This window comes from Drosophila ficusphila, unplaced genomic scaffold (genome assembly GCF_018152265.1).
Source record: "Drosophila ficusphila isolate 14025-0441.05 unplaced genomic scaffold, ASM1815226v1 contig_198, whole genome shotgun sequence".
Classification (NCBI taxonomy): Eukaryota; Metazoa; Arthropoda; class Insecta; order Diptera; family Drosophilidae; genus Drosophila; species Drosophila ficusphila.
In genome coordinates this window covers 10,686,757-10,703,747 of record NW_025064092.1, presented here as the reverse complement: position 1 = coordinate 10,703,747, position 16,991 = coordinate 10,686,757, and the positions used below count along the sequence as shown (strand labels likewise).

At 42.7% G+C, this 16,991-nt stretch overlaps 2 protein-coding genes across 2 annotated transcripts; both read right to left on the bottom strand.

Annotated features, from left to right (window-relative positions):
- Positions 1-23: 23 nt before the first annotated feature.
- On the bottom strand, positions 24-9,604 carry LOC108092836 (carboxypeptidase D). Its single transcript, XM_017192641.2, is given in 10 exon segments — positions 24-1,363; positions 1,428-2,632; positions 2,697-2,920; positions 2,981-4,307; positions 4,399-4,516; positions 6,438-6,538; positions 6,613-7,092; positions 7,151-7,386; positions 8,947-9,125; positions 9,128-9,604. Coding segments are annotated over 10 exon segments (4,299 nt in total). The 5' UTR covers positions 9,387-9,604; the 3' UTR covers positions 24-1,193.
- A 4,166-nt stretch (positions 9,605-13,770) lies between these two features.
- LOC108092843 lies at positions 13,771-16,418 on the bottom strand. Its single transcript, XM_017192649.2, has 3 exons — positions 16,121-16,418; positions 15,714-16,058; positions 13,771-15,300 (listed from the first exon to the last, which is right to left on the bottom strand). Exons 2-3 carry the CDS (start codon positions 15,759-15,761, stop codon positions 14,935-14,937), a joined length of 414 nt encoding a protein of 137 aa, XP_017048138.1. The 5' UTR covers positions 15,762-16,058; positions 16,121-16,418; the 3' UTR covers positions 13,771-14,934.
- Between the last annotated feature and the right edge of the window lie 573 nt (positions 16,419-16,991).

Here is a 16,991-nt window from a genome sequence, read left to right as displayed (position 1 = left end):
TCGGAATGTTTTCTCTTCGTCGATTTGTAGGTACATTATTATTTTATTCAGATTGTTGCTTACATAGTTATAATTGCCATATTTGTGGATATGTATACGATATAAGTATGTATATATATGTATAGATAAGTAAATGCTGCACCTTGTGGAAAATACTCCTTTTTCCTTCATTTACTACGGGTTTGTCTTTGAGTGCTCATTAAGTTAAAATCGTGCAGTACATATTTATATGCATACAATAATATTGTTTTTTATATATTTTTTTTTTGTGTATATTTGTATTCAATAAGTTAGGCATCCAGAAAAAATATTACAAAAGCTGTTAACTGGTTATGTTATGATTATTTTTAATTAGGAATCTACTCGATTTTTCTTTTTCCTAGCTGCTTTTGTAATAATTAATTTGAAAGCCAAATGAATGGAATCTCCAATATTTTGCATACAGTTGTTTAAATTTATGCCAATAAATATTAAATAGTTATTAAACTCAAAATTGTATTTTATTTAAAGCCATAAAAGCAAAAAAAATTCAAGAAATTTATGAAAATAAATAAAAGTTTAATAATTGCAAAAAGTTATTAAAAATAAAGCAAAGTTATACCACTCTGTATGCATTTGGCTGTGATTCTTAAGTAAATCATTTAAAGGGTCTTTCCTATATAGTACATTTCAATATTTCGCTATTCAATTTTTCTCTTCATATCCTTACATTCCTTCGTCTTTTTTGCTAGAGTTGCAAGGCTCTCAGTCTTAAGTTAAGTTACGGTTATGCTTACAGTTCTCCTGGCTGGACAGATATACAGATATATAAACTCTGAATAAACGGGCTATAAGGACAAGGGAATGGAAGAGAGATTCGCCGAGTGGGTTGGAGCACAACTTTCTCTTTTTAAAGCTGACGATTGTGATGCATTCTAGGTGCAAGCTTCACTAACATTAAAGCGCATGCGTAAATCGTTTCATTGTACATTGAATAATTAAGTTACGCTTTAGGGATACATATATATATATATATTACACAAAAATAAAAAAAGGTAGAGCAATGCCTTGCGTTGGTTTTTCTTGAAAACGTTTTGAATCACAGTTATGTTGTGTGTGGTTGTCGTGTGGTTGCAAAGGATCCTGGATCAAGTTGTTGTTCCTGATGTTCGGGACCGTTGAGATTGGTTGTTAATCACGGAATCGGTGCACATCTAGTGCCGGCGCTTGTTCCCGTGATTATGCAGCATCACTATCTCATCGCCGCTGTCGTCGGCGATGTCCAGTTCCGGCTCCATGTGCGGCCCATCATCGTCCTCGTCATCCGTGTGCAGGATGCGCTCCAGCTGCTCCTCGTCGAAGTACGGCTGAATGGTCATGCCCCCTAAAGAAGAAGCAGATCAAGTTTTAATAAGGCTTCATGAGTTTTCCCTAATAAGGCAACTCACGTTTAATGGGCGATCGGAAGAGCTCCGTCTCGCCATCATCGCCGGCCTCATCGTCCAGATCGAACTGCTCTTTGCTCTTTTGGGGCAGCAGTGAGAAGTTATAGTACGGCTTGTTTCCCCTGTGGCGTCGGTAGAACCAAAACTGTGCGCACAGCACACAGACGACGACGCCCACAATGATCAGAATGCTGGCGAACAGGATGAACAGGAAGCGCGGCAGTCCGAAGACATGCTCGTTAACCTTCAGATGGAACACTACGTTCTCGGTGGCCAAGCCGCCCTGATTCAGGTGCAATTGCCGCTCCGCCGCCAAGTGACGCGGTGCCTCCACCTTGAGGCTGATAGAGCCCAAAGGCACCGACGATATGTGGTACTGTCCCATGCTGTTGGTGAAGTTCCTCAGCTGGGTTTGACCCACCACTGAGACCTTGGCATTGCGCACCGGATGGTTGCTTTCGTCCAACACCATGCCCGAAATGCTTGTGGTAGCTCCACCCGCTTTATTTGGCAACTCGAGAACCTCGCCGCGAATCAGCGTGAATGCGTGCATTCGGATGATGCCCAGATCCGTGATTTGGCCATCGTGCACTTCCACCTTGATCATTTGCGATTCGTAGTTGGGGGCTGTCACCTCCAAGCCATAGAGACCATGGGGCAGCATCAACTGGAATCGCGCCGCATTCCTGGTCACGTTGATGATCCTCTCGTGCTCCAGCAGCCGCACAAAGGCCTCCCTCAGCGGTTGACCCTTGTCGTTCTGCACCAAGCCACTCACTCCGGTCCTCACCAGTGACAGGAAGTTCTTGATTTTATCGATGTTCTTGCGCCACACGGAGGCGATTTTCTTGTGGTGCGGCATCCGGCAGCAGGAGATGCCCAGTGTGTAAACGGGCAGGTTGTACATGCGGTACATCAAATTGGTCAACCGCTCCGTGGTCTCCCGATGCGCCTGCCTTGTCGCCGATGGTGAGCACTGAAGGGGCGAGTAGTTGAACTCCGTTCGCTGCATTCCGTGGGCGAACTTCTCCAGCACCGAATCGCCCTTGGGGTAACTCAACTCGGAGCTGCCGGCGCCGAAGGTTAGCATCAAGTCGAAGCGTTCGCTTCGCAGGAACTGCAAAAACATGTCCTTGGCCTGATCGGTTTCCGGGTTCAAGATACGTTCAGCCAGCTCATCGCCCAGCACGGGATCGCAAATGGAGGAGCTAAAATGGATATGAAGGGTTTAGGTGACACCCAGATACAAGTCGGATAAGGTTTTCCACATACTTGACGTTGTACATTTCGAAGACGTCGTGGAACCTGTTGGTCTGCGGCAGGAAGTAGATAACACTGCGCTTCAGCAGCTCGACCACCGAGACATCCTGCACCTTGAAGCCCTCGACGAGGTGACGGACCAGGTTGAGCACAATTTCCCTGCCCAAAGGAGCGGCTGTGTCGTACAGGGAGCTCACCACCAGCAACTTGTACTTGTGCTCCTCGGGCTCGCCAATCTGCAAAGTGTAAATACAATTAGTTTTATTGTTTCTGCCGTTGAACAGGCCGTCACTTACATCAGAGGTCATCTTGAGGTAGTTGAAGTATCTGCTAAACTCATTATCGGCATAACCAAAGCTGGCGATCTGACCGTTCTGGTTCTCCAGCTCGGCCAGTCGGGCACGAATCTCCGGATTGGTGTGGTACCGTGTGTTGACCACGTTCTCGATGATCCTGAAGTCATTGGCGGAGGCCCAGTGCTGCGGATCATCGGGCATCAGAGTGACGTCCATGCGCATCTCGAACGGTTCGCCCTCGGGCACCTCGACTTCCACCCGCAGCGGAGCATAGTTGTCGCCCAAGATGGTGAGGTTGTGTCGACCCGGCAGGGCCAACTTCCAGTAGTCGCCAAAGGTTTGACTGTAGCTCGAGTGGTTGGCCCCATCCAAACGAACAACAGCTCCGGCGATCGGAGTGCCAATCGTACTGTGCACAAATCCGTGGATGCCGTGATGAACCTGCTCGATGAACTGCAGCAAGGGCTCCCGATTATCCTGCCAGTAGCGGGGCAGCTCCGCGGCCATCGGGAATTTATCGCAACCCATTTCGATGGTTAGCTCCAGGCAGCCGGCCCTCACATAATTCCAGTCCTGCATTCCCCCCGTGACACTGTACCACTGAGCACCGTTCGTGATGCCATCGGCGAAGTATTCGTTGTGGAAGAGCTCGCACGGCTGGCCCAAGTGCATGGTGGGATGCGCCTGGGCATAGACCCCGGCCAGATGCCTGAACAGGGCATTGTCCTCCGTGGGATTCGCCTTGCGTCCATTGATGCTCGAGTTCCTTAGTCGCATGAACGGATCGTTGAAATCATTTTCGTTGTCGTCGAACGGATAGTTGGCCACCAAGGAGCCTCCGTGCAGGTTGGCGGACAGTACGAATGGCAATGACAGTGTCCAGTTCATCAGAGCAGCCACCTCCGGCTCCGTCACCTTGTTGAACCTATCCGTGCCATATTGATCGGGGAAATTTCTGTTCAAATCAATATCGTGAGCATTTGCCCGACCAACTCCGCCGGTTCGATCGCCTTCGATGGACATTTCGTAGCCGTCGGGATTCATGCTGTACAGGAAGTGCATCCTGGTGCCGTTCACCAACTTGGTTATCCTATCGTCGTTGCCATACCGTTCCAGCATGTACTTGGTGAGGAGCAAGAGCATTTCCTTGCCCACCACCTCGTTGCCATGCATATTGGCCACGTACTTGAACTCCGGCACTCCTGGGACATGGGATCCCGGGGTGGCGAAGATCTCCAGCACCCAAAGGTCACGGCCCTGGACACTCTTGCCAATGCTGTAGAGGCGGGTCAGCGAAGGATAGCTGGCGGAAATCTCCCTCAGGTAGCTGCAAAGGAAAGGCAATGGTGTTGGGGTGAATAAATCTTAAAAAATCTCAAGAATAATTTAGGCTAAAGCAAAAAGATCCAAGTTCTCACCTCTCCATGGCCGTAAAATTGTGGTGTTCGAACTTGGTGGGGGTGAGGAATCCATTGAACTGCTCCTTGCGCTTCTCCGGGGGCTCCGAGCGTTCCACCTTCACCTTCCGGAAGTTGCCTGCGGGAGGGGAGAACGGAAATGGGTGAGGATATTGTGTACGTGTAGTCATGCCAGTTTTTTTTTTCATAAGGGTGCCACATGCGGGGGTGCCTGGTGATGGTCAGGGGGAAGGGAGTGGGATGATTGCAGTGCGTCTAAGATTTGGCGGCGGAAGAGTTAAAATCAGCAGCAGAATCACAAGCACAAGCAAATGCATAATTTCGTTCGTTTATTTTGCCATAATTTCATAGTTCACATTTATTTGAGATAAAATCCAAGTAAAATGCCAAAGAAAATGCTTGACTCTTATACGATTAAGTACCATACATACATACATACATATATGTTTATATATATATATAGAAAACATGTCTATTTAGAAATCTAGAAGTATAGTTTGACTTTTGGCACCACTGCGCTTTTCATTCGTTTTCTTTAATGTAGGTACTTAGTGGAATATACAATTAAAATTTCTTTAGATGTGACTCGACATTTCCCGGATATGTCCCCAACTTTTAAACAATCGTAAAGCAAAAGATATATACAAACTTACGAGGTCGGCGACGGAAACTAAGGGAAAAAAAAGAAAAATACGGAACACTTGTAAAGTTCTACTGGCATTAAAATCAAAAAATACAAAAATCCAAAGCGACGAAAATATTATTAAAATAATAAACCCATATCCAAAGGTAAAACAATAAATATTCATATATGAAACCAACGAAAGATGCTAAGGTTGCCAAAATAATGAACCATTTGTGAAAATAAAACGCAAGCGGAAATCAAAATTTTATTCATCCTTAGCAAAGGACTTAATGTACCCCCAATACTGTCAGGCCAATGCAAAAACCCTGCAATCAATTTCAGCCAGGTCTCGTCAACATCGTACATATATATATATATTTTAAAAGCCATACTTGAGCATGTGTGCTACATAATAAGTTGGATCGTTACTGGTAATAATTTCGCTTTACTTTCAAAGGAATGTTTTTTCTTTTTTTTACTGGGAAAATGATCAACAATCGTTTCTGATAGGAGTAACCATATGGTTCGCATACAATCTATATCGATAGTGATAGTATATAGAGCAGCATGTGTATATAGTGGATATATATGCGTGGGTTTTTTTTTTTTTTTTTTGTTGTGTTTATCATAGTTTTTGCTCATCGTTGCTAAAATACTCCACAGTATATTTTTGGGGGTGGGGACGATAAGGGCAGGGAGATCAAGCTAAAACCGCTTCAAATTGGATTTTTGTATTTTTTGTTCGTATGGGTCATTCGATGACCTTTATGTGGGCTGATTTCTTTATAAATTCCTAAGTACAATTTGCTTATTCGATTATTGTGTTTCAAGTCGTTACTTGGTTTGGTATTTGTTCCATTCCCTATGTACAAATCAAACTTTTTCGCTGAGTGTGTGCGTAATAAAGACAGAGATAATGGCGTGGGAGAGAGATAGCTAACATAGGCTGGCAGTACGTAATGGTACGTAAATGGAAATAAATCATAAATGCAACAAATGAAAACTTAGGAAACATATATATAAGATAGATTCGAGGAAGAACGAAACAGAAAGCTTCCACGCGAAAGCCGAAACATTTTATATTTCCCAACAGCTCTCGCGCGAAAGCGAATCCAGTTTCTGGATGAGAAGGACCAGGACAAGGACATGCTAAGGGGATCACGGTCGAGATCGAGTTGGGGGGAAACAAGGAGGAAATAACATATACATGTATATAGTACAAACGAGTGCGGAGTGAGCAGAAGGAGCAGGCCAACTAGGTGCAGGTCATGGCATGGCTATGTGTGTGGGTTTGTGGGTTGGTGTGTGTTTTTGTTTTCTAGCTGGCGACTAAATTATATATGCGCATATATATATATGTATATCCGTTGCAGCCCTCTCTAGAAATAATAGGGGCTGTAAAAACTGCTAATACCATCAAAGTTCGTCTCAACGGGCGTCAGTTTGAAGTCCAGGCGCAAGGCCTCCTGGTTATCGTTGGTCACTCGCACTTGCTGGGGGGCACTGGTCTGGTAGCTGCATATCGGGGAATCAAAAAAACGACACATTAGCAAGCATTTCGCACCACAAAGAGTACTTAGAAAACCAACCCAAAGGCGGCAGCATGCACGCTGTAGAGGCCCGGTGTCAAAAGCCTCCAGTATTCGCCCCGCTTGGAGGTGCGCATCGGTTTCTCCTCCAGTCCGGCCACATAGATATTGGCATCGGCTATGGGAAAGCCACTGGCATCCGTTACCAGACCCTTGATTCCGATATGCGCCTGACGCAACAGCTGCAGCAGTGATCCCTTGTTGCGCTGCCACTCTTGGGGCAATGTGCTGGCCGCCGGATATTTGCAGCAGGACAGCTCGATGGTCAGCTCGAAGCAGTTGCTGAACGCATAGTTGAAGTCCTGCATGCCGCCGGATAACTCGTACCAATTGGCTCCGTTGGTGATGCCGCCCGAGAAGCTGTCGTTGCAATTATTGCCCTTGCTCATAATGGGATGGTTGTCCGAATAAGTGTGGGCCAACTGCTTGAAGACCCGATCATCTGGGGTCAAACTCTCCTCACAGCATTCGTTGTGGGCCCTAAAAAACAAGGTGTGGATAGAGGATAGAGGTAACATGATTGGTTTGCAGAACCTACAAGGAGTTATCGTAGGGATAACTGGCCACCACGGCTCCGCCATGGAAATTGGCAGAGAGCACAAACGGTTTGCTGATGATCCAATTGACGAGGGCCGCCGTTTCCGGTTGACGGGACTGGGCTCGCAACTGGTGAACATGACTTTGTTCCAGGCGATCGGGGAAATCGCGATTCAAATCGATATTGGCCGCATTGCCACGACCCACATAATTAGGCAGCGATTCGCAGTTGCCCTCCTGCAACGAACATAAAACACATATTAAAACACATATTTATAGACCCCACGCATTATCAGAATTGACCCCAAAACAGAACAAGATGACTATAAACATGACTTTGAAGTTTAAAAAATAGATTTTTGCAGTGTGCTTTATTTATTTTATGCCGTATTCCCAAAATAGTGACACTTCCAGATGATGGAAATACCCATATGGTTTTGGCTAAATTAAAAGTTTCTCTTTCTGTCTTTCACTCTGTTATGGGCTGATTGGCATGCAGGTCAGTCCTGACCGGAATTGGCCATTTAGCATGGCAGTCAGGTGTCAACCGAGTGATTACACCATAACAATCGCGGCGAAAGAAAGGCCTCCGATCGATATTTGAAATAATATTGTGCAATAGAGCGAGCCAAACAGAACGCATCAGTTTGCCCCCTTCCGATTATTTTATTGGCGAATCGGAACAGCCATCAATCAATCAGAACAAAAACTATAGACTATGGACATCAGAAAGTGGGAAACAACACAATTAAATCAGATGACTGAACGAGAGGGGTTCTTCCCCGTGTGGCCACCACTGCAGAATCAACAAGTTAGACCATTAAACCCAGTTAAATGGATCATGTCATCATTATAGCCACAATGACCACGCTACCGATCGGAAGCTCAGATGGGAAAAACATGTAAAGGGTAATCGAGGGATAAAACAATAAAGTGGAAGCAGTACAGATTGTTTTCGAAGATTACGTGTATATTCCGATTGCCAATATAAGCGAGTGTTTGCATATAGCTAATCAATTGGAAATACCCGCGGGACCATCGGCCAGATTGTATATTAATCTGACCTTTGGGGCTGCGACAACAACAATGACGAATCGAGGGAGAGCAACTATAGTAATTGCATGTTTGTGGTTACTCCACATTTCACACGACGATTCAAGAAGTTAATAATAAACAAACGAGCAGAAAATCATCAGTCAGGTGTGTTTGTGCGCAATATGTCAACATTTCAAAGGGGGACGAGGTAATTTTAAAGTGTGAATCTACAGAGAGACGAACAAGCTATGAAACGAAGTTGTATTGCTATTTAAAAATATTTTCTAGTAAAGCTTGTGATGATAAAATTGTGCGGCTTTTTTCCCCAAAACTTCTCCTTAAATTTTTATCAAACGAAGGTCCAATAAACATTTGTTCAGATAACAATTCACGTTAAAAACACGCCCTTAAGCATTTCTGTGTGAAATACTTTAACGTAGGCAGAGGCCAAGGGATTTTTGCGTAGGCTAAGAAAAACGTTATGATGAATAAGAGTAACGCATTTAGTCACCGCTTTAACAAAATGATAAAATGTGGTGACTAATTGAAATTAATTGAGTTATCGTTTTGGCAAACGTATCCTTGTGGATTCTACGCCTTGTTGTTCCCAAAAATTCTATAGTGGTCCTGCTCGCACATCCCGTTTCCTTAGGGACCCTTCCTCCAGTGCCACCTCTTCCAGTTATTGATTTTTCACCCGAGACAAAAACCAAAACACGCGTCCCAACAGGTGACCCCGACAAACTTTGTTGTTTTCTTTACCTGGGACAACGCAAAGCCATCTGGGTTCATGGTGGGCATCAGATAGATGTCCGTGCTGTTGACCAGCTGTCCCAGTTCACTGATCCGTTCGTAGTTCCCGAGAAGATATTGGGCCAAGTAGACGAGGAGCTGTCTGCCCACCGTCTCGTCGCCGTGCATATTGGCTATGTACTTGACGGGGGAGTTAGGAGATTCCTAGACCGGGTATTCCGAGAGATTTGCAGAGCTAGCAGGTTTCTGCCCTCCAACGAACGGCCCAAATAGTGCACCCTGGCCTGATCCGGATAGGCCTTTTCCAGGCCGGCGAACAGATCCTCCAGCTGCTCCTGGCTGCTATAGTGCGGCTGCTGCAGGAAGGACTCGTCCTCCTTGATGATAAACCCATTGATGCAGGATATACCCAAAAGGAGGCTTACGAACAAAAAGCCCAGAGACACCATCTCGTCGTGATTTGCAATCTTTTCGACTTTGATTTCGAGATTGTCTGTTGTTTTTATCACTTCAGTGCGAATTGAGCGAGATACAGTTATTTTCTTCCAGCAGCTCCTCCACCGCTCGCTCGCTGTCGCTCGCTCTCTTTTTTGTGGTCTGTCGGGCGTCCGTTCGTCGTGGGTCGTCGTCGTTGCAGCTCAGTCTCGAAAAATGAACTGTTTGAAAATTTGCTGCGTTGATTGGCCTTAAGCGCCCATTCGCCCGCAATCGCTGTCGCTGCCTCAGTCGGCGTTGCACAGTGGGATGGAGCAAACACACAACGCTATAAAAACCCATGCTTAATTTTGAGAAACCTGCTGGCCATAATTTGTACAAAGATATATTACAAGGTTTTATTGGCAAAAGGGAGATTTATATAAATTTAAAAACGATTTCTAGTCAATTTTGGGGTCGTTCACCCCACTGTGCTTTGTACCAAGAGAGCAACCCCAAACGCCAAAAGAGAGGCGTTAATTGTAGGGAAATTACACGCAGCACCGAGCGCCAAAGCCATTAAAAAACCCTCGTGGAAAAGCTTTACTTTACTGTTTTTTTTTTTTTCATTTCGGCTGCCACAGATTAGTATTTATAGTTTATTTAAGCCATTTTAATTGTGTTATTATTACCAAAGGAGGAGGAGTTGCCAGACCCAAAAAGTGGGGCGCCTGCGCATATTTGGGTAAGAGAGAAAGAGATTGGCTGAGGCAAGGGAAATGCGGTAGAGAGGTAAACAACGGACGTCAACAGGATATTTTTACACAAAAATCGATAACTCTACTCCCACGCTGTGACGTCACGGAAAGCCCATCCTGCGTCGGCCCAAAAGGTCCACCCACACAAAGGTAGCTTGCATGGTACAGCAGCGGTTGAAAAAATATCACTTTAAAAATTTGTTTCGTTCACTTACACTTTTTGTTCTTATATTGGTTTGTATAATTCCAACCAAATCAGAACCGTTTTTACATTTTTTAATGGTATAAACGTGAATTTAAATTTGTGGAGGAGCAAAATGTGTTTTGAATTCTACCGCAGCTGTACGTGCCAAAGTGTTTGTGTCCGGCCCATTGATAAACTAACCGAATTGGCACAGGCACAAAATTGAGAGCGGCAAATCGCTGTTATCAGTAAAAATACGGGCACGAGCATATGGCCACTTTCTGCTCCACCACTTCTACTCTCTCTCCCTCTCCTCTTCCACTCACCGTTTCAATTGATTAAAATTATACTAAATGCTGAACTCAGATCTGCTTATGGAAGAGCTGCTTAGTGGTAAAACAAAACCGGGCTGAGTGGAAAAGAGCGGGAGAGTTTTATATTAAACGCACTTCCTTGAGGAATCGCGGGGTTTAAGAAATGAGGTGGGCACGAACCGTGGATACCCTAAGTAAATTTATATACATACATTCCTTTCCAACTACAATCTCTATTAATACTAAACAAAGAAGAATGGTTATGTTATTTAAGACTCAATTATACATTTTCTGAAAACTTCTGAAAACCAAACTGTAACGAATAAATAAACAATTTTCTATTTTATGGTAAGGATAAGAAAACTTGCTTTTTGAATTCCTTGCACCCTACTACAAATCCGAACAGAAAAATATCAATATTAGTTACACGTGATGTACGCGCTCTTAACACCTGTTGATATTCAAAGTATTTTTACACGTCGTTTCCAGATATCTAATTTATATAATCTGCATTTTGTTACTAGAGCGAACAGCTGTTGATTGGCAAGTGCACTCGTGCAATAAAATAGACTGCCAACGGGCGCGTGTGCAGCGGAAATTGGCAAACTTTTTAGCACTCTCGACTGTCGGTAGCAAAACCACATCAACAACAACAAACCGGTTGGCGAATAAAGTGTCTCAATTGCAGGAAAATAAAGTGAACAGCAGTACACATAAAAAGAAGAAAAAAATTAACGTCATCGGTGGATTACTTCTGTTGTTTATATTGTTATTGTTGAGACATCTAACCAGTTTCTTGTAAAGTAATTGCCATTTTCACCCGCTCAATGTGCCACCCCCAGTCGTCAGTTAGTTTTTGTCGACGCTGTTGCAATTGCGAAATCATGACGTCAGCAGGCCGACAAACTTTGTTTACTTTATTACCAGATTATTGGAGAGGCCATAAAACTGTCACTAAAGATAATCACACCCGCTCACAGAGCAAATTTGCAAGGAATTTAAGAATTAAACAGAAAGGAAACTAGGTTCGGCGAGCCGAGGCTAATATACCCTTGAGTCATCAACGGTTCATTATCTTTTCGATCTGATCCCGTCCGCTCTGACTTATATAATCTTTATAGCTTTAAAACTGAGAAGCTAGTTTACAAAGAAACTGACAGATAGACAGACACGTCTAGATCGATTCAGATGGTGATGCTGATCGAGAACAAATATACTTTAGTGGGTCAGAGATGTGCCCTTCACAAATAAATAAAACAAAAAACTTCTAAAACTAAATTATTAAATTGTGCCCAGTGCGCGTCGGATTTATTAGCCTGTTCAATTTATTGACCAACACTTTAATCTAATCAGAATCAAAAGTTAACCATCGATGTGTCGAAATGCGGTCGCAAACAAGGCCATTTAAGATATTTATAGGCTTAACTAGAATTTATTAGCTATGCAATAGTTGCAATTCTTAATTTGAACAGCTTTTTAACTTGGCTGCTTTAGTCGTTAATGCCCATGTGCAATAAAACAGTTGCCATTAAGACAAATAAAAAGCCAGACAAGATCCACAAAGATCTCAGGCAATTATAAAGCAGATAAGGCTGGTAATAATGCCTTTTAAATTGTTATTATTTTCGTACTGTTGTTGGCTTACTGAAACTGATCATATACCTTGAAGACGGTTTAAATGTAGGCATTTGATTTAATTCGTACTTTTTAGTATGAAGATTAAATCAATTAATCTTTAAAAGCATTTCAGGTGAACCATTTAACAATATAGAATTCCACAAACAAAAAAATATTTAAAAATTCATCATTAGCAACTTAAGGGGCACTTGAGCACCACTCTACGGAGTTTTCAAGAGAGCTAAGTGTCTCACCTAAGATTTTAAGATTCAAGTTCGAACTCGTGGCTGCTAATTAAGTGATCATACAAGTTGGTTACCCACATGCGAGAAAAAGTGGGCCAAAGCATTCCAATCACACTTTCTGTGTAGTTGGGCCATAAGATCTTGTTTTCTTGGAGATTGTAGTTTTTTGCCCCCTCCATTTCGTGTTCTTTAGTTTTTCTCGCCGGTAAACAAAGACTCAGCGGGCTAAGTTCAGACAAAAGCTCAACAGATTGAATTCGAGAATGTGGAGATAAAGGTGGCTATATATACCCTAAGAAAAAAGAGACGTAAAACAGAAATAGCGAAGTTATATCCTCCAAAGGTACAGCTTTGGTCACCTTTGTGCGGAACAGGGGTCAAAAAGTTCACCGGCATCAAAACTAAAAAAATCTGAACCTACTTTTTTAGAGTTTTTAGCATCCCAATTTTAAATTGGAAAAAAATATGAGTCATATTTCTGGAAACCATTTTTATGCAGTTTTTTTAAAGTATGGCAGTTTAAAAATGGTTCAAAATTGGCAAGCTTTTGTTGTGGAAACAGGTTTCAAATAATATAATCAAAAATGCACATTTTGATAGTGAAATTATCATACTTCATATAAAAGCTGTTGCAAGCTTTTAAGAGAGTATTAATAATTTTTTCTCCGTCTAATGTGATCTCAAAACTATAAGTGAAAGGGGTTTACAAAGGGGTGAGAGAGCTAGCAGCGATTTCACAATCACTTTTATTTTGACACCACCAGATGTTTTTTTTCCATTTCTTTTATTGTATGCCGTGAATTCTTGATTACAGAGAATCAGAGGAAACAGTACAAAAATGAGTGACTCACCTTGGCATTGGCGAATCCGTCTGGGTTGCAGGTGGGCAGGAAATGGATTTCGGTGCTATTAAGCAGCTTCTGGACCTCCGTATCCCCATCATAATGGGTGGCGAGGTATTCAGCCATATAGAGAACGATCTGACGACCCAGCGCTTCGTCTCCATTGATGTTGGCAACCAGTTTTACCATGGGCCTTAGGAGATCCCCATTTTTGGACTCACCAGTGGGTGCACTCAAGGCCAAGGCAAAAATAGGTCGGCCCTTCAGGGATTTACCTATCGTATATGTCTGTGCCAAATCGGGATAATCCTTGGCCAGCTGACTGAATAGTTCTCCGATTTCCTGGTTCTTCAGATAGTGGGGATTCTCCAGAAAGTTGTCGATTTCCTGAACCACCCGCACTTCACTGTATTCCCCACTTGCGAAACTCGCGAGGATCAGGATAAGGTAAAAACCCCACATTTTAGGGGGTTTTCCCAATGGTTGGACACGTAGGCAAACAAAAATAACAAAAACAAAGGGCGCCGGCGCGCCTGCTTTTGGTTACCAACAAAAAAATCGCTTAGTTGGCTAAAAAAAAAGCCTGAGCTTGCACTTGCTTGCACTTTCCCAATGAAAATTTACGATTTATATTTTTTGCGACAAATGTTGACACGCACACACTAGCTCAAACACAAACACCGATGGACCAACGCTTACACCTACACACAAACACACAGACGCGCAACCAAGAGCCGCAGAATCTTCCACTTTCTTTTCGTTTCACCAATCTTTGCACTGATTTTCTTTAAAACTCGATGAAAGCTTTTACGCTCCTTTAAGCACATTCATTTTATCCGCAAGAACCGCAAAAAGAAACAAAAAACGCGAATAAAACGAACTACGCGATCGCGACCGCGGGGTAGTGTTGGAAAATTAGTAAATCGGTGTTCAGAAACCTCTCGATCAGAGTAAGGAAATCTATCGATTGAAAGTTCCATAAAAATACCCCGACTAATTGGTTGGAGCCTCGGATGGTTTTGATAGCGCCAAATTTGAAAGTTATCGAGCTTAAAACTTCCCCCTTTTTTAGACTTAACATTTATTTTTTCTAGACGTCAACAAACAAATCTCCAAAAAGTGAAACAAACACAAGAATAACCAAAAACAGGTTGCCATTGTGTGTAGCTTAAATACGTTATGTATCTTGGGTATCATTTAAAACGTGTCGTATCAAAAACTAGCTCAAAATACGATTATGTTAAGGCAAATTTTGGAAAAGTGCATTCAGACATTTCGGTTCTTCGTAAAGTACGCTATTCAATTCTACTCTAAAAGTCTGTGGTATGATTTGCTCTCTACACTACCTGTGTTTTAGTTTCTGGTTTAGTGACATATCATCACTGGAGATAAACAAAACACAAAGTTAATGGAGAGAGCAGGCCAATGTGCTTACAATCGGGTGTTTCTTCGAGCGTGTATATATATAAAGTATAGGATCTGTTTTCGAGTCTAAATGCTTGGTGTGTGTTCTTGCGATATATAGTTACACAGTTGATTGCTTCAGATTGGTGTCTATAGTCCCTTCTTTCTCGCCCCCTTTGACACATTTTGCGCCCTTTCGCCAGGGCTAATCAATAAGGTTCATGGATTATTCATAACCCCCATCACCGTTCCACGATTAAGGCCTTCTGCCTGCTCCCCCGTTTCTTTTTCTCCCTTTTTTCGACCCTTCTGGGAGCTGGCTATCCGCTGCTTAAGTGTGTGAAATGTCTGCTGCATGCTGCGCATTTGGTAGCGAATGGAGCTGCTGACGTCACGCTGCAACTGCTGCACCTCGCGAATGTCCTTGCGTAGATTCTGGTACTCGTTGGTCACCTCGCTCATCGACTCGAGCAGCTCGAGGACCTCCATTTCGTCCATCTGCTCCATTGTCGTCTGCTCGAGACTGCGCTCCACCGCATGAAGTTTGTGGGCCATCGTATAGAGCTGGGAACCGGCATTGGCCACCTTGAACCGAAGAGAAAACGGGGGATTATTTTAGCTCTTCAGTACCTGCCGAATTCTTTCTACGTTTTTTTCTATTTATGGCGTACAAATGCAGTCATTGACCCATTCAAACGTATGGTTTTGGTTTTAAAACATGTTAATTAAACTACTTTTTAGAAAATAATAAAAGATCTTGACCTCTAGATACTCTAAAATCTAAATGGTAAGTTCCTTGTTAGTTTTATTACTGATATAAATCAACTTGGTTTTTAGAAAATTTCCTAGTAATTCCTTAGTGCCTTATGATTTATTGTTATGGCTCGCCATGCAATTGACCCCTTTGGAAGGTACCAATTTCCTCCCCCTGCACGCCGAGTGCCTATCCCTGTGTATTGATAAGTGGCTATTCATATTTCGAGGGTCGATTATCTCACCGATTTTTCCAGAGCGGTAATGTCCTGGTAGCCCGTCGTGGTCTCCATCTTTCCTAAAGCTTTTCGCCTTCAGCTTCCTGGCATGACAGTGGGCAGTAAATCAATGTAGTTAATCCAGACTGCGCAAATTAACAGACACGATTGTTGTTGCCAAGTTTTAGGTGTTTCGGCAGGAGCGCTGGCACTCCACTCCTTCAAAGCTTTCCAAGCAAAATGAGCGCGTCCTGCGGGTCGTCCTGCTATTTATATGCTCCTGCACACATGTTGGCTTCCGCTTCCGCGAGAGAAAATGAGAGACAGTGCTGGAAAGTTTTTTGGCTACAACAAGTTTTTTGGCTGAAACATCTAATAATTTAAAAGATTTTTAAAACGGTGTTCGAAATAACGACTTTGATATATGTACATACATATATTACTCTTGTCGTCATTATCCTGTTAACTTTTTGTTTCTAAATATATCGTAGAAAGATAATATTCTTTTTTATAAGTCCTACACTTTCAGGATTATTAAAAATTTGGCTATTTTTTGTGAGAGTGCCGCCATCACTCGAGAATGCGAATAAAGGAGAGTCTAGCGTCCCATTGAAATTCAAAACAAAACGCTCCCCAAAAAAAGAGAAAGCTAGACATTTGTGTGTGGTTCCATGGATTCCGTTTTCCTGTGTGTAGGGAAAGTACTTTTAATTATGTTGACCAGGAAGCGGAAGTCCGAGCAAAAACTTTGTTTGCACTGGCGAAAAGCGAAATGTGAAAAGCGAAAATGGTATAACAGAGGCTTGAAAACTGGAGAAATTGGTATTTCAATAGAGCCGGTCCTAAATGTAGGCAGCACTGTTTGTACTCACAATCTGATCTGGAAGCGCTTTGGTGTTTTTTAGCACATTCAGCGGACAGCCTTTGTTTACCGTTATGCTTACGGGTTTTTGAGAGTAGTAAGGATATTCAATTATTGTTTTATATGGTTATTTAATTAATATTTTCAACTTAAAGAAAGACATCTCACTAATTAATTAGTTTCGGCCTTAGTTTCACTTAAATGCCGGTTGACACGTGCCTTAGCATACGCTACATATCTCTACATTAATGGAAAAATTTCATATCTCCACGGGTGTTTATATGTATGTAAATACACAATAAAACTTTTCTTCAGCTAGCACTGAGTGTGGTATGCGCTTTCCTTTAGTAAGAAAACAAATTATTAATGTGTTCGAATTCGTTTTTATTTTCTGTGCTATTACTATTGACATGTTTTCTTTTATTTTTTAATTTTTGTGATGA

Excerpts from the sequence above, each read along its gene's own strand:
- LOC108092843 (XM_017192649.2), bottom strand. The coding sequence starts at position 15,761 with ATGGAGACCACGACGGGCTACCAGGACATTACCGCTCTGGAAAAATCG. Across the intron at positions 15,301-15,713 it reads TTACCGCTCTGGAAAAATCG|GTGGCCAATGCCGGTTCCCA; the intron begins GTGAGATAATCG and ends CTTCGGTTCAAG.